The sequence below is a fragment of the Phocoena phocoena genome, chromosome 2, assembly GCF_963924675.1.
Source record: "Phocoena phocoena chromosome 2, mPhoPho1.1, whole genome shotgun sequence".
Taxonomy (NCBI): domain Eukaryota; kingdom Metazoa; phylum Chordata; class Mammalia; order Artiodactyla; family Phocoenidae; genus Phocoena; species Phocoena phocoena.
This window is the reverse complement of record NC_089220.1, coordinates 172,029,660-172,047,799: the sequence shown is the minus strand read 5'-3', so window position 1 is coordinate 172,047,799 and position 18,140 is coordinate 172,029,660. Positions and strand designations below refer to the sequence as shown.

Below are 18,140 nucleotides of genomic sequence, written 5' to 3'. Positions count from 1 at the left end.
CTGAAGTTGCATTTATGCATGTGACTTTTTTTTCACTTGGAGAACGGATTGACCCCAGATGTCAAAATGGTACCAGGGGAAAATGTACTCTGCTTGACGTCTGTCAGAAGAGGATTAAACGGAGGTCCTGCCCCTCAGTGATCTCATAGCACTTCTTATAAGAGCGAAGGTGCCAACCGCAGCCAGTTTTCCTCATTCCATATTCTACAGCCATGAATAATTATATTCTCTCTTATTCCAGTCTTCCCCAGCCTTTAAGGTACATATCTTTCACCTCTTGCCCTAAATAGTCAATGAGGTGACTTTGAGATGCAGAAGAGCTACTGCATTTCACACTGGAGAAAGTCCCTTCTTCCAGGTGAATGAAGTTGATTGCAATGTCGTTTGTAAAATGTCCTGAGATTTCCCAAGAGGAAGACGAGGTGTTTGAATCAAGTATTTGTTCTTGTTATTCATACTATATCATTTCTTTTGTTGCATGTTTGACACTTTTGCTCTTCAACCAGTAAACAGATTCTCTCTATGTAAGGAACGGGCTTATTATATTTATGACAAATATATTGCTATTAACTAAGAAAATGGTTCTCTGATGCCATTTGGCTATCTTCATTTTCAGAATACGGTTATCACGTACATACATGTTTTAAGGCCAGTATTAAAACGCAAGACAGTTGATTCTGTTTTTCAAACCTCTTTATCTTCTAGATCTGAGGGGTGTAGTTTAATGTCAAAATGCACTCTGAGTGGGAACAAGGAAGTCTGTGTGAAGAGATAATTTAGACAAGGAGCTTTGTGCTCTCTGGGAAGCAAGAACTAAGAAGCAGAGGAAAGGATATAACACGTGGTGCAATCAAGATGATGACATTACCTAACATCTGTCTTGGGTTTTTACAGTTTCAGGATACTCGCAAATGCATGATTTCGTCTCATACATTCAGGCACACCTTCATGAATTAATTCAGCCAACATTTACCGTCTTGTGCTATCACCTACCCCGTGCTAGCCTTTGTGCTGGGGATACTCCTATGAATAAGAAATTTAAGCTGCTGTCTCAAAGAACTGAAAGTCTAGGGAAGGAGATAGATATCTAAATTAATAATTACAATTAAATGTGTTGAAAGCTTTTTATAGTACAAATACATACAAAGTATTATGAAAGAGTAATGAGAGAGGTGATTCCTTTGAGTTGAGTCTTGAAGAAAACTATTCATATGTAGGTTGGTGGGGTTTAAGTGTCCGGTGACAGATGGATAATCCAGGAGAACACCTATTGAGAGGTAAAAGAGCTTGTCGTTTCTAGAAGATAAGGCTGTAATTTATCAGAGCTAAAGTGCATGAGGGGAGACACATCTATCCATCCATCCATCCATCCATCCACCCACCCACCCATCCATCTAATAAGAAATTGTTGATCATCTACTTACTATGAAGTATGAGCTGGGAAAAAAAGACAAATAATACAGGGTCTCATCCTTCAAGAAGATCAGTGTCTATTAGGGAAAAGAGACATGGAAACACAGAATGGCTTTTCAGACCTTACCAAGTCTAAGAAAGTACTACTAGGAACTGGGTTGACACAAAGAAGGAGATATCAAACACTGCTTGGCTCATCCAGGAAAAGCTTCGTAGAGAACAAAATCTCTGATGAGTTGTATATTGAAGAAAGACTCTGCCTAGTAGATCAGAGAATAGGGTATTTCCACCAGACGGACTAGGTTGGAAATAGGTTACTCAAAGTCACGGGCAGTGTGGCTTTAGCCCAGATTTTGCCTATGCACTAGAGAGGGTGGGAGATGAGATGGAGAGATGGGTGGGGACCAGATGACCAAGATGTTTGGATTTTGTGCTGAAGGTGACACAGAACCACTGAAGGATCGTAAATCGGGGTGGGGGAATGTAATCAGATTTGTGTTTGCAAAGATCCAAATGATGGCAATTTGGAGGCTAGATTAGGGAGCAAAGCTAAGGGGGTGGTTCCTGTTTGGAGACAATTATAGTAGTTCAGGTGACAATGAGGACCTGAATTAAGTGAGGAATAGATCAGAGGGGCTGTATTTGGAGATCTTAGTGTGGTAGACAGGTTTTAACATGTGGGGCTGCAGAGGGGAGGGGACTTTAGACTAACATCTGGGCGAATAATACTGTCATTGACCAGAATAGGGCAAGAAGGAAGAGTAAGTGGTGGGACACGGTCTCCATAGTGACAGAAGTGTAGAAGGAGAATCAAGGGCCTGCCACGGGCAGTTCATTAGATGTTGGCATCATTAAATGCTACCACGAGCATGGAAAGGGCAGGTTCTGAAACTCATAATGAACCGGTGAAATACTGATGCTGCATATTAACACGATTGCAGAAATGAAGAAACTAAAGCTTGGGTCTTTTAAGTGATCAAGAACCCAGGAATTCCAGGAACTCCTAGGCTAGTGCACTTTCCATTATACTGTGCAGTGACTTTGTTGGAATTGATCAGCTACTCCAGTCTGTGAATTCCAGGGCCTGGAGGGTAAGCGCTGTGAGTGTTGCTGTATTCTGAGACTGGACTAGCTCAGGGCCTGACACATACAGAAGCACAGAATATCTTCAGTGCCAAAACTTATGAACTCGACCAAGTAATTAAAAAAAATTTTTTAACTTAAAAATACGATAACGAGATGTTTATATATAACCGATTTATTTAAAACAATGTTTAATTTCAATGACTGATTGTTATAAAAATTGTTTACCACAAAAGAACTCCAAAAAAGTCCTGTCTCCCTCTTCACTGAATTTCTTAATTTAAAACCAATGAGTATTTGTACAGATAGTGTCATGCGGGATTCTTTATAATTTTATGAGAGTTCTTCAACAACTACTTAAAAGAATTATTAAACTCACCTAGAATTGTTGATGTAACAACCTAAAATAACTTTTAAAACAGTTGTAATACAATGTTTAAAAGAAATTAATATATAAACTACTATAACCTAAGAAATTCAATGTTAATATAATTTTACGACACTACGTATATTTCTATACCATTAACGGCAGTTGCAACTTACCTGCAAAATCTGAAAAATTCTTAATTGATGAATTTCACTTAATTTATTTTTTAATGTCAAAAATAGAAACGGAATAGAATGAAGTAAGTTTATAATGTACGGCCTAAACATCGTCTGTGGCTAGAAAGTATAATTTATTATTTCAATTAAATATTTACCAGGAACTCTGGTTTCACACAAACTCAAAGCCATCAATTCAGATGGTGCATTCACATTAATATACTAGTTTATTCCCATATATGTAGGTATTTTAAAGATTCTTTTGTCTTTTTTAGAGGATTTTTTTGTGATAAAGCATTACTTGTATGGCACAGTCTTTTCAACTGTAGAGAGTAACTGGGAATGAAAAGCAATAGAAAAATAATTCCGATTGCAATGTACTTATTTTACATATTCCTCATTATCTATATTTGAACAGGCGTCTTCCTCCCACGTGATTCAGTTCTCTCCTTGGGTCTTTATCGTACAGACATGTTTAATGATGTCATAGGAGGGAATGACGTCACATTTTCAATATTATGACATAAGTGTAGGCTTGAGGAAAAGGAACAGATGGCTGCAAGAGAAAAAAACTCTTGTTTAAATTACACCAAAACCAGAAGTTGGCTCTGAATTGAGAAATGTAATTAAAACCTCATTTTAAAATGGATTTCACAGTTTATCCGCCCTAGGAAGAGCTTTTTACCATATGAACTTTCCAGCTACCACAGAGCACAAAAGAGGTTGCGTTTTTCATGTAAGCGATACACAGTTCAAGGAATGACGGTATTGAGGAGAGTGAAGATAAATCTCATAGACATGGCAATCCTTTTTGTTATAATGTCACATTTCACGGGAATGGTGTCAGAGTCATGAAAAATGTCTCTAGAAGAAAAAAATTACTTGTGGAAGCTTTTGGTGGGTATAATGGATCAGAGAGAATACAGGACTAGTGCCTTCGTTTGCTCTTGACATTGGGCTGATTTGCCCAAGTGTCTTTGTTAAAGAGTCCGATTTAGGATACTCAACACATACCAATTACCAGCATAACTTAATCGCATTTTATTCGGCACTTTTAGGTATATTAAGTAGTTTTGCTCCATTTCAGTTTGTCCAGTATTTGCCTGGATTTTCTATTTCTTTTAAAATAAGTCTTGCAATGAAAGGAAAACCATGATAAACGATAATCGGGGAAATTTGCCTAACACATTAAGGGTTAAAAAGTAATTTTTCTTAATGCCTTTTGACAGATGAGCAAAAGACTGGAGGCTTAAATGACTTGCTGACGGTCACTTAGCAAGTAAGTGCTGGTGTCAGAAATAGAATCAGACACTGTGACCCCAGCACTCCCTCCTTCTCCATTGTCCCAGGCAGACATAGAATAGGCACTGCATTCATGAAAGAGTAGCTGTGGCCAATGTCACCACACGACGTCACACAGAAATGTGTTTAAGGTTTGTGTTTCTTTGTCACTGAGTGCTCTCTACAAACCGATGTAGACTTAAAAAAAAAATTTTTTTTATTGGAGTATAATTGATTTACAATGTTGTGTTCGTTTCTGCCGTACAGCAAAGTGAATCAGTTATACATATACATATATCCACTCGTTTTGAGATTCTTTTCCCATATAGGTCATTATAGAGCACTGAGTAGAGTTCCCTGTGCTATACAGTAGGTCCTTATTAGTTATCTGTTTTATATACAGTAGTTTGTATATGTCAACCCCAATTTATCCCTCTCCCCCTTCCCCCCATAACCACAAGTTTGTTTTTCACATTTGTGACTCTATTTCTGTTTTGTAAATAAGTTCATTTGTACCATTTTTTTAGATCCCACATATAAGTGATATCATACGGTATTTGTCTTTCTCTGTCTGACTTACTTCACTCGGTATGACAGTCTCTAGGTCCATCCATGTTGCGACAAGTGGCATTATTTCATTCTTTCTATGGCTGAGTACTATTCCATTGTATATATGTACCGCATCTTCTTTATCCATTCTTCTGTCGATGGGCATTTAGGTTGCTTCTGTGTCCTGGCTATTGTGAATAGTGCTGCGTTGAACATTGGAGAGCATGTATCTTTTCGATTTATGATTTTCTCTGGATATATGCCCAAAAGTGGGATTGCTGGATCATATGGTAGCTCTGTTTTTAGTTTTTTAAGGAACGTCCATACTGTCCTGCATAACGGTTGTATCAATTTCCATTCCCACCAACAGTGCAAGAGGGTTCCCTTTTCTCCACACCCTCTCCAGCATTTGTTGTTCGTAGCTTTTTTGATGATGGCCATTCTGACTATTGTGAGGTGATACCTCATTGTAGTTTTGATTTGCATTTCTCTAATAATTAGTGACGTTGAGCATCTTTTCATGTGCCTCTTGGCTACCTGTATGTCTTCTTTGAAGAAATGTCTGTTTAGATCTTTCACCCATTTTTTGATTGTGTTTTTTTGATATTTGATTGGGTTGGTTTTTTGATATTGATCATGAGCTGTTTGTATATTTTGTAAATTAATGCCTTGTCTGTCCATTCATTTGCAAATATTTTCTCCCGTTCTGTGGGCTGCAGTGTAGACTTTTATGTAAACTTTAGCTACAGTCATACCTAATTCTATGCCAGTAGCCATGACTGTATGTTTAAAGACATCTCGTTTTTCTTACATTTTCCTGTCTCATGCCATACGGGTAACAGAAGAAATGTCAGTGGATATTAGGAAATGAGAACAGGGCAGTGTTACTAGTAAATATTTTCTCTTAACAATTCTCATGTGCTTATCAGTCCCCTGCTTTGTTGCCTGAATTGATGTCTTTAATTTCTCACTCCGTAGTTAGATCTGAGCTGATATGACTAAGTAAGTTGTCTTTACTGTATATAACATGTACAAAGTATATACTCTACAAGGCATACTCAGTCCTCTCACCACATACTGTGCATTTTGCACGTAATGCATGGATACACACGATCCTGACAATAAACTATTAAGAAATACAGCACCGTACACAGAGGATTCTACGTGTTATAAACCATGTCATGCGCAAAACATCCCAATTGTTCTTTTTTTTTTTTTAAAAAAAAAAAAGTACCTCCATGCTATTTAAATATATAAAAATATTTTGGTCAGTTTTAAGTTTGCCGAACTTTTGCCTGGAATTGTTTTTGGATGGTTTCACATTAATTCACTAGTATTCACGGGAATTAAAACTGTACAGTTCAAAGGATACCAGATGATTATTTTTTGGTGCCTTTACAAAGACACCCTTAAGGTTAAGTCACCATAATTATAATGAAGTAAGCATGTTGAAGGCAGAAAATGGGTCTTGTCCCCTGCTACATCCTAGTGTCAGGTATATGGTAATTAGGCACTTAACAAATATTTGTTGAATGAATGAATAAATGAAGTGATTTTCCACTCACTCACTTTATCTAATTAAGAGCATGAAAAAAAATGTATCTAAATTGTGTCCTTTAAGGAGGTGGACGAATTTGGCCTGAATAATCAGGGGTAAAGAGCCCATCCACTGCAATCTGCCTTCTCCTCTTTCAGAAACCCTTGGGTCAAATTCCTCTCCCTTCCACGGGGAGAAATTTTCAAAGAGAGAGATGTGCTATGTCCCTGCACTTAATTATCATTGTGCCTCTAATCAAACTCTAGGCCCTGGATTTCCATGAAAGCCCTTTGGTTTGTTAAATCGATAAGTAGAAGAAAGACTGAGGCATGGCACCTGTCTTTGGCCGTCCCAGTGGCTCCGACTTTGATCAGTAAATAGTTAGTACCCAAGTACCTTCCAGCCATGTTGCTCTACCCAGCTTGCCTTGGTGATGACAGAATTTTGCTGTCGTAAAAATACCTACAGCTACTCTATAGTACATTGCAGAGAAAATTCCTCGGAGGCGGATGGCAAAAAGACTCTCTATGGGTTATCTTCTTCAATCCCATATACCCTGTATCAAACCAGGGGCAGAGGCAGTGCTGTGATCATATGCCACCTGGAAATGTGGCTAGAGTTTTAACAGGTAGTCAAGTTTTAATACGTGATTAAAAGGCATAAAGCCTTTGTGGATTAAAAGCCCAAACGGGAACACATAAGTGCTGGTGTTATTTTTCGACAAATGTTGACTTTGGGCGGCTGTAACTGTCAAGGGCAGCCCCCTACAATGTTCCCCAGGGTTACATCCACCGCAGTCCACAGGCACTTCCACAGGCCTGTATTTCTTAAAGAGAACAGATGGTTAGGGGAGGGGCCCAGACACAGAAGCAGATTTCTCTTGTCAGGCTGTTCTCTCCAGGCAAATGACCTGAAGCAGGTCACTAGTGGTCACATGACAGCAGTGTGGTTCAGAGGTGTCCTAAGGCGCTGGCCATTCCTTAACTCTTCCCTCTCGGGGTCTCACCTGCTTCTTTTGGATAGGCACAGAGCAGTTCTGTTGTTGTTGTTTTCCGTGTGTGTGCATCTATTTTAAGGTAAAACGCCTTATTATGAATGCTAGTGAAGATTTATATATCTTTAAAAATATTTAATTGTTGGTACTTCCCTGGTGGCGCAGTGGATAAGACTCCATGCTCCCAATGATGCAGGGGGCCTGGGTTCAATCCCTGGTCAGGAAACCAGACCCCACGTGCATGCCGCAACTGAGAGTTCACACGCCACAACTAAGGAGCCCGCGTGCCGCAACTAAGGAGCCCACCTGTCACAACTAAGAACCGGTGCAACCAAATAATTAAATTAAAAAAAAAGATTAGAAAAACTTTAAAAAAATTTAATTGCATCAGTGGATTGTGGACACCTGGAGATATTTTATTTTGTATTCTCAAATGATAGAAATCCTACCTTTAGGGGGATGAATGAACAGTTTTACAGGTAGTCAAGGCTGAGCGGCAGTCCGGCTAGAAAGCACGGTGTCCTAAAAAGAGTTGCAGGACAGAGCCAGCATCTTACCTTGCTACCCACAGTCACAGCAGCCTGTGGGTTCAGAACCTTCTCTTTCAAGCCTAGAACTTCCTGTTGTTTTCCGGGAGGCCTTGTTTTCAGGATGCTCTTCTTTTTGTGTGTTGTATGTGCATTTTGCTGCATGAAATACATGTTCTTTTGTGATTTGTCCCCATTATAGAAGCTGAAGTCCTTGCCCTTTCAGTACAGGCCAGATTGCGTGTACAGCCCAGCAGACCTCAGAGAGTCTGTGAAAGGCTGACCTAGTCAAACGCCAGCCTGGCAACTGTCTTGCTGTGAACACTCACATCAGAAAGCTAAAGTTGCCTGCCTCTGCCTCCCTGAATTTTTTTTTTCTGTTACTTTATTTGGTTTGTGTTTCCAAATGCACTCCTTTTTCTAAGGCCATTTTCCCTAGTCGCCTGTCCTCTGAAATGTTCATACTTCTAGGTATAGTATTTCCGGCCTGGAACCCTGAATAATCCATAATATAGGGACAGAATGGCTGGCTGTCCTAGGATTGGTCTCAGGATTTTCTAGGATGCTCTGAGTTTGTCTCATGTCACTTCAAGCTCTCCATTCCATCCTGGGCCATTTTAAAAGGAGGCATTGGGGCTTCCCTGGTGGCGCAGTGGTTGTGAGTCCGCCTGCCGATGCAGGGGACGCGGGTTCGTGCCCCGGTCTGGGAAGATCCCACATGCCGCGGAGCGGCTGGGCCCGTGAGCCATGGCCGCTGAGCCTGCGCGTCCGGAGCCTGTCCTCCGCAACGGGAGAGGCCACAACAGTGAGAGGCCCGCGTAACGCATAAAAAAAAAAAAAAAAAAAAAAAAAAAGGAGGCATTGAAATGGCAGCCAATGAATCTCAGATACTGTAGCTTTGTTGTTTAAAAGAAAATACATATACATATGTGTATATACATTTTATGTACCTATACATGTTTGATTTTATGAGCAAGGAGTAAACATATATACACACACACACACACACACACACGTAGAGTTTGATTTTATGAACAAGGAAGTCCTACTGTTGTAGAAGTTAACGTTTATTTCACAATTTTCAATGAAAGCTTATGTTCTATTAATGCCAGGCCTCATTTTCTCACTTACCTACATGTCTAAGTATAAACAAATAGAGTTAGAAAGATTCTTCTTTAAGAGTTAGTATGAGCCAGTCCAAGCAGTAGGGCAGGCTAAACGTTCACAGGATACCTTGCCAACATAGTACATGTAAAATAATGAACAAAATGAAAGGGGACAAAATATCCTATTTTTAAATGCCTGGCTAAGCTGGTAGGAAAGTAAAGGACTTGTTCAGGGGGCAGAAACAAAAGAGAGAGCAGAGAAAATAAGGAGTAAGGGGTGACCTAGAGCAGCCATTTGCATGTTTGTTTGTTTTTTATTGAGGTAATTGGTATACAATATTATGTAAGTTTCTGGTATACGGCATAGTGATTCACAATTTTTAAAGCGTATATTCCATTTTTAGTTATTATAAAATATTGACTATATTCCCTGTGTTGTACAATATATCCTTGTGGTTTATGTATTTTATACATAGTAGTTTGTGCCTCTTAATCCCCTTCTGCTGTCTTGCCCCTCCCCGCTCCCTCTCCTCACTGGTAACCACTCGTTTGTTCTCTGTATCTGTGAGTCTCTTTCCTCTTTTGTTATATTCACTAGTTTGTTGTATTTTTTAGGTTCCACATATAACTGATATCATACAGTATTTGTCTTTCTCTATTTCATTAGCATAATACCCTCCAAATCTATTCATATTGTTGCAAATGGCAAAATTTCATTCTTTTTTACAGTTGAGTAGTATTCCATTGTTTATAGACATCACATCTTTTTTTTTAAATTTTTAAATTTTTTTTTTACATCTTTGTTGGAGTATAATTGCTTTACAATGGTGTGTTACTTTCTGCTTTATAACAGAGTGAATCAGTTATACATATACATATGTCCCCTCCCTCTTGTGTCTCCCTCCCACCCTCCCTATCCCACCCCTCTAGGGGGTCACAAAGCACCGAGCTGATCTCCCTGTGCTATGAGGCTGCCTCCCACTAGCTATCTATTTTACATTTGGTAGTGTATACATGTCCATGCCACTCTCTCGCTTTGTCCCAGCTTCCCCTTCCCCCCTCCCTGTGTCCTCAAGTCCATTCTCTAGTAGGCCTGGACATCACATCTTCTTTATCCATTTACCCACCTGTTGATGGGCACTTAGGTTGCTTCCGTATCTCGGCAATTGTAAATGATGCTGCATGTATCTTTTTGAATCAGTGTTTTTGGCTTTTTTGGATATATATCTAGGAGTGAAATTGCTGGGTCATATACTAGTTCTATTTTTAGTTTTTTGAGAAACCTCCGTACTGTTTTCCACATGACTGAACCGACTTACACTCCCGCCAACAGCGCACAAGGGATCCCTTTTCTCCACACCCTCACCAGCATTTGTTATTTGTGTTCTTTTTGATGGTGGCCATTCTGACAGGTGTGAGGTGAGATCTCATTGTGGTTGTAATTTGCATTTTCCTGATGATTAACGATACTGAGCATCTTTTCATGACCATCTGTATGTCTTCTTTGGAAAAATGTCTGTTCAGGTCTTCTGGCCATTTTGTAAGTGGGTTGTTTGTTTTTTTGATGCCTGGGGGGTTTTAAAGGACAAAGTGGGAACGAACTGGGGCTGAATAGAAATAAGTCAGAGACATAGCCTCTGCCAGCACATGAAGGGAGTACTCCTCTCACCCAAAACAACACCCATGTGGGTGGACTCAGTGCAAATCTGGCCCACAGGAGGAGTCTTTGGAGATTATATGTCTTCCTCAGTCTTGTCTTCTGGTGGAGGGGAGGCAGTTGGGAAAAAAGTCTTCCATGAGAATCTATAACCACAAACCTGCACTTACTGAGTTTAGGGGCCAGAATTCATAGCACCTGAGTGGTTCTAAAACCCTCAAATGCTTAAACAGTCACAGAAAGATAAATACGGTAGGATTCCACTTGTATGACGTACCTGTCGTCACATTCGTAGAGACAGACAATCGAATGGCGGTTGCCGTGGGCCAGGGGTCGGGGGGATGGGGAGTTGATGTTCAGTGGCTATAGAGTTTCAGTTGTGCAAATGAAGAGAGTTCTAGATATCAGTTGCCCAACAACGTGAATGTACTGAACACAACCAAACTTGACACTTCGGAATGGCTAAGATGGTAAATTTTATGTGTATTTTACCACAGTAAAAATTGTCTTTTAATTTTTAAAAATTTAAAGTAGTCTCAGGTTGGTAATGCCCCCCGACTGCCTATAAGAAACAAACATAGCAAACAAACAAAAGGCCAGGAAAAGACCCTCCCACCCAGGATTTGTAATAATTTCCAAGGAATCTAAGATCACAGTAATATTTTACAAGGAAATAATGAATGAGGGCCAGAAGAACCAACAAACTATCCACTCAGAATAAAAAGACAGTGGGAATTAGATTTATTAAGTGCAAGGTTAACATTGTATGCTTAATTTTTTTTTAAAGATGAAGCTGAAAGCATGTTGAAGGAAAAAGAAATTATCAAAATTAACCAAGGAGATTTGAAAAGTAACCAAATAGAACTTACAGAAAAAAAAATAAAAACTATAGTTCTTAATATTATAGACCAAATTGATAGACTAAGTAGCAGATTGATTCCACTGGAGAGAGAAGGAGTAAATAGGAAGATGGCACTGAAGAAATTACAGCTCAAAGATGCAAATGGATGGAAGTATGAAGTGCAGGTATTAAGATCCTACCTATATCAACTTATAGTTTACAATGTAAATAATCTGGAAATATGGGTGAAGCAATATTTGAAGAGACAATGGCTGAGATTTTCCAGAAACAATGAAAAATACCCTTCTACTGAGGAATTCCAAGCATACAAAATAAAAAAGAAATTCACACTGAGATAGATCATAGGGAAAATACAGAATACCAGAGAAAAAGATGCTACAAGTCATCAGAAAAAAAAAAGGTTACTTCAGAGGAAGCACAATTACTTTGAACTGATATAACAGCAATAATACATGTCAGATAAAAATGGAAAGGGCTTGGAAAGAATAGCTTTTAAATAGAATTATTTATTCTAATTCACTATTATAAATTATCTATTATATTAAATGATCTCTTATGAATGAAGGAATAAATGCATTTGCAGACACATGAAATCTAAGCATTTATTACCAAAACAGACCCTCAGTAAAGGAACTTCAAATGATGGACCTCAGGAAATAAGTAATAATTTAAGGATAAAGGTCTGAGATGGGAGAGGAAATGATAAGCCAAGAAAAAAAGCAAAAAAGTTAATCTAAATCTACATTAACCATGCTTTTTAATAATAAAATAATCTCTTATCACTGGGATTAAAAAAAATCAAGTAGGGAATTCCCTGGTGGTCCAGTGGTTAGGACTCCACGCTTTCACTGCCAAGGGCCTGGGTTCGGTCCCCAGTCGGGGAACTAGGATCCCACGAGCCGTGCAGTGTGACCAAAAAAAGAAAAAAAGAAAAAAAAATCAGGTAGACCCCACATCCTGGAAAATAGAGCCTAAGACTTAGATGGTGAGTAACTGAGGTTTCTAAAGTTCTTGTATTACTCGGAAGGAAGGAAGGTAAAATTGTTTACTTTTTTTTTTTTTTTTTTTTTTTGCAGTAACACGGGCCTCTCACTGTTGTGGCCTCTCCCGTTGCGGAGCACAGGCCTTGGACGCGCAGGCTCAGCGGCCATGGCTCATGGGCCCAGCCGCTCCGTGGCATGTGGGATCTTCTCGGACCGGGGCACTAACCCGTGTCCCCTGCATTGGCAGGCGGACTCTCAACCACTGTGCCACCAGGGAAGCCCTGTTTACTATATTTTAAAATGTTTAAATTTGATGTGTTAAATATACATGTTAAATTTTCTGCTATAACTAATAGGATATAAATCGTACACATACCTTCCAAAGAAGTAAAGAGGATAAATAGAATATGGAGGTGAAAAAAAAAAAAACCAATAAAAAGAAATCAAGAAATTTTAATGATAACTATGACAAAAAAATGAAATAAGCATATCAGTAAACATAGTCAATGCAAATAAACTGAATTTAGCGTATAAAAAAAGAGAATGGGTAAAACTCCAAACCCAGCCATATGCTTTTTATACAAGACACATGTAAATTATAAAGACAAACACAAAAAGACTGGTACAGTCACATTAACATCAGATAAAACAGCTTTCAAAACTCTAGTACTGGGCTTCCCAGCTGGCGCAGTGGTTAAGAATGCACCTGCCAATGCAGGGGACACGGGTTTGAGCCCTGGTCCGGGAAGATCCCACATGCCGCGGAGCAACTAAGCCTGTGTGCCACAGCTACTGAGCCTGTGCTCTAGAGCCCGTGAGCCACAGCTACTGAGCCTGTGTGCCACAACTACTGAAGCCCACGTGCCTAGAGTCCGCGCTCTGCAAGAAGAGAAGCCACCGCAATGAGAAGCCCGCGCACCTCAACAAAGAGTAGCCCCCGCTCACCTCGATAGAGAAAGCTCACATGCAGCAATGAAGACCCAATGCAGCCAAAAATAAATAGAATAAATTTATTTAAAAAAAAAATAAAATAAAATAAAACACTAGTACTTACATTACAAGATAAAGCAGCTCCATATATGTTGATATAAGTTTCAATTCATCAGGAAGATATAATCATTTGTATGCATGTGATAACATAGCTTCAAAATATATGAAGCGAAAACTGAAATATGTACAATCAGAAACTAAAAATCCACCATGAGAGATTTTAACATACTTCTCATAGTAACCAATAGATCAGGCAGTCAAAAAATCAGTAGGAATATAGAATATTTGAACACCATGATTAACAACTGTAGTCTAAGGGGCATATAGAGAGGATTTATATAATAACAGCAGAATGCAATGTTTTCAAGAACTTAATAAATATTTAAAAAATTTTAAAATATATATTATCTATACTCTTTTGTATGCCTGATACACTTCACACTGTTTAAAAAGAATCATCCTTATTGATTAAAGGTGCTATATATATTCCATATCATACAGGAGTATATTATCAAATACATTATTTTAAATTCAAATGAAGCTACCCAGGATTGCATAGCAAATGGCAGAGGCAAGATTTAAAAGCACATGTCTCTGGGTCCAAAGATTCTATTCTTCACACTACAGTGCACTACCTCTGTGACCAGTATCCAGAAACATCCCTCTGTTGTATCAGTACAACCAGAAGATTCCTGAAGATAGCCAAGTATTGATCTCAAGAGCAACCCAGCTGCCAGGACACCTGCCTTTACCTTGAGGTCCCTCAGGTTCCCCGTTAACACTGGCGTCTCTGTTCTGCCACAATTATAATATGTTTTATTTTTTTTCTGCACAGGATTTTACAGTATTTTTATTAAGATGAAGCGTTTTACCAATACGTTCTGTAGGAGCATTCGTTTATTAAATAACAGACTGTCGGGTCTGATGATCAGGATTTATCAGTCTGCTAACATGGCTGTATTCCACTTTGCAAGACAGAATTAATTGTAACGTATTATCAGTCCCGTCGGTACCGTGTTAATTCTTTCATCAATTCAACGTAAAGGCCGATGTCTAGCCTTTGCGGCATTGTTAGGCTTCTTCATACAAATAACTGCAGCCAATGTCTATTTATATAGTCAGTTGTTTTGCTGAGCCCTACGGGTCTAATACAATATGAGAGGGTTGAGTGGTGGACCTCAGAAAGACATGTCCATGTTTCAGCCGTCTGAATCTCTGAAAGTGACCCTATTTGGAAAAAGGGTCTTTGCAGACGTAATTGTGTTAAGGGTCTTGAGATGAGCTCATTCTGGATGATCTGGGTGGGCACTAAATCTAATGACAAGTGTCCTCATAAGAAGCACGACAGGAGACACAGACGAGCAGAAGGAGGCCATGTGAAGACAGCAGAAATTGAAGTTAGGCTACAAGCCAAGGAAAACCTGGAACAACCAGACACTAGAAGAGGCAAGGGACCCTCCTCCTGTAGATCCCTGGAGGAAGCAGCCCTGCCAACACCTTGATTCCAGACTTCTGGCCTCCAGAGCTGTCAGAGAGTACACTTCTATTGTTGGAGGCCTCCCAGTTTCTTATAATTTGTTACAGAAGCCATAGGAAACTAAGACATAATACCGCCAAACAAATAATGTACGTATTACTATTATTTTTTTAGCCGTGCATCTTCCAAAATTAAGATGATTCAAACCACCAGTCACAACAACACACCTCAGCACTTCTATGCGTGTGTTTATTCTCAGGGTGAAAGCCATTCAATTCCCCTTCCCTTTATATTTGCAGATAAATGTATCACTCTCAACTACTGGCAAACACTGAGCATGTGGAGTTAGCACCCCCTGTGACATCATACCCTGAGACAAAGTGGGGACACCAACTGTGAAGCATTAGGAAGGATTAAGTAAATTAAAAGAAATGCCTTGTGCAAAATACCTAGGATACTGACACGGGGTAGGGACACAAAAATGGCACTGGTGATTTTTATTAACGTCTATGGTAAAACTTTATAAATACTATCTTCCAAGTAGTTCGTAGTTTTTTTCTAGTGCTTTATTGATCTGATGATTTTATTTATTGGATCATTCATGAATCTTGCGATGGTTCGCACTAATTGGTAGATGGTCTGCTTACCTGTCAAGGTGTGACGTAACTTGTTTTGGAGGTGTGACATAACTTGTTTGGAGGTGGGATTCCTTCCCGGGTGAATAATAACAGGACGGCCAAGCTGAGCCTGGGCGTGAGCTGTTGCCTGTAGAACCCTTCTTTCACCCTCAGTCAGAGGCCAGGAGCAACCAGTTTCCCCATTAACGCCACACTTGATACTGGTTCCATCAGCTCCATGGAGAATTTCACGAACAAGGACATCGGTAAGCTGAGGAAGAGAATGAAAATTGATAGGTTGGATTTTATCAACATCGAGTCACCACAGTATGTGAATGAACTAGTCATTCAGTCACTCATCCTTTTAAAACTGTATCCAACATTCATTCAGTTAGTATTGGTCAATGGGAAAGGCATTTTACTGACCAAATCTTAAATTCAGCAAGTTACCGTAAAAGAATTGGAAAAAGAATCGATAAATGTATATGTATAACTGAGTCACTTTGCTGTACACCTGAAACGAACACAACGTTGTTAATCAACTCTACTCCAATATAAAATACAAAAAGTTTTTTAAATCAAAAACACAAGTTACTCTAAATCAAAGAGTCCATAGAACTTACTGTGATTATTTACCAAGAAATTCATGGCTTTAGGAGGCTGCAGGGGAAAAAGTGACTTAATGAGAAGTACATTCATTGTACATTCGTTCATTGAGATAAAAATCTGTATTTTAACCTAAGGGGCACCCAGAATGTAAAAAGACTGCCTCTGAATCTATGTCAACTGTAGCAAGTAATTCTTTAATTTTCTCTTATTCATTCTGTCCTTTATCCTATACAGCAAAGCAAATTCACAGCACACACAATAATACTTATATTGAGTGCTTAGAAGAATGTGTAATCCCTGATATCAGGATAGTCTTCAAGTAATATAAATGTGTAAAAGGGAAAGGCCTGACTGGAAAAAAAATGCAGATAAAGTTTTGAGATATTAAGTATTTTAAAGATTAACTGACTCTTTGCAAAGGCTGCAGCTGACGTTCTATGCCTATGAAACAGGCAATGGAAGATACGTATAAATATATACATATGTGTGTAAACACACATCTAAATGTATATTATACGTATATATAGAAGGAGAGCACACACACATACAAAAAAGCTTCGTGGCTTATCCTTTCTTTTTGTCCCTGAAAGATTTACTTTTCCTTCTGCCCATTCTTGCTTAAGATCATATTATGACAAAAACAGGAAAATGGATTTTCTTCTACCCCTCCTGGTTTGTAAAAGGAGAAGGAAACATATTCACAACTGTGCCAAGTCTCTGCCTGCCAGGTTTCACCCGACAGTGAATTTTTATTGCTGGTTATTATAAAATCCAGAAAGAAAATTGAGGTTGCATAACTGAAGCTTCTAATGGAAAACTGAGGTTTACACACAGACTGTGCCACCGCTACTGCACACCATGATATACATGAATCTAAGTATTAACCCATTGGGTCTTCCGGTGACCAGTGCGTTAAGATCTCCTTCCTGGATGCTTTTTCTTTATGAAGTGAAATGTTCCTAATTTAGGTCCCATTGACGGATGCCTTTGCTAGCTAGCAAATTTCTACAGCGTGCCTCTGAGCCAGTGACATTTCCAAATGTAGATGACACGTAGGGATAATCCACGGTCTGAAGTTCTGATGATTCTGAATTTACACGCAAATATTGTCCAAGAAATTAGGGCTTTTTACCTGCTCCACTGACATGGCTCTGGTCTCTGAAGAGTGAGTTCCATCCACATAAAACCCAGTTCCGGATGTGATGTGGACGCCAGTCTCTTCTGCAAAATCCGCTTCAAGGTCTGCACATCTCAGCTGATCCCAGTGGTTGTGTTTTCCACCAAAGCTCCTCCACCTTGGGCTTTAAAATCCAACAGTTCTTCCTTGATGGCTTCCGTCTCCTGATTCAACTGCAGATTCTCTTTATGGGAATAAGGGTTTTTCTGGATCCAAAATAAATTTTTCATTGTAATAGGTTCATTGGAGATCACTTTACGGCACGGAGGAGGTGGGTAGTAAGAGCAGGCAAAAGTCATTGTCAAGTGTTCGTGGGTCAGGGTGCGGCCCAGTTTGCTTGGCCCCGCAAGGCCCAGAACAGTTTGCACTTTCCCACTTAAGGAAGACATTTCTGATGGGACCAGGAGATGCTCTAAAAAGAGTGTTTTCCGGAAAAAAGAAAACTGTAATCAGAAAATTTAACACACACATAAATTCTGTCCATAGGGGATGTGAAGCTGTGAACGTATACCGGTATAAGAGAGAGAATCAATGAGACTAGAGATACGATCTCACTTATCATCCTGCCAAAGTCAGAGTCTGCTGCTTGTAAATTGCTTGCGTTCACTGCAGCTCTAAGTGACATGCGTGGCGTTAAATGTCCCCCAACCACTTCCACTGGGACTCCTCTGCCCCAAACTCATCTACTGGAAGTATCTCTTGGTATTCAGTTCACATTTTTCTTTCGCTTAATTT

General features: G+C 39.3%; 1 protein-coding gene across 1 annotated transcript in view; it reads right to left on the bottom strand.

Annotated features, from left to right (window-relative positions):
• Window positions 1–17,794, bottom strand: part of PTER (phosphotriesterase related) — a 28,771-nt gene extending 10,977 nt beyond the window's left edge. Inside the window, 5 exon segments of the mRNA XM_065871804.1 lie at window positions 10,968–11,053; window positions 14,667–14,752; window positions 15,650–15,890; window positions 17,361–17,453; window positions 17,456–17,794. Of these exon segments, the coding sequence (XP_065727876.1) occupies window positions 10,968–11,053; window positions 14,667–14,752; window positions 15,650–15,890; window positions 17,361–17,453; window positions 17,456–17,794 (845 nt within the window).
• Between the last annotated feature and the right edge of the window lie 346 nt (window positions 17,795–18,140).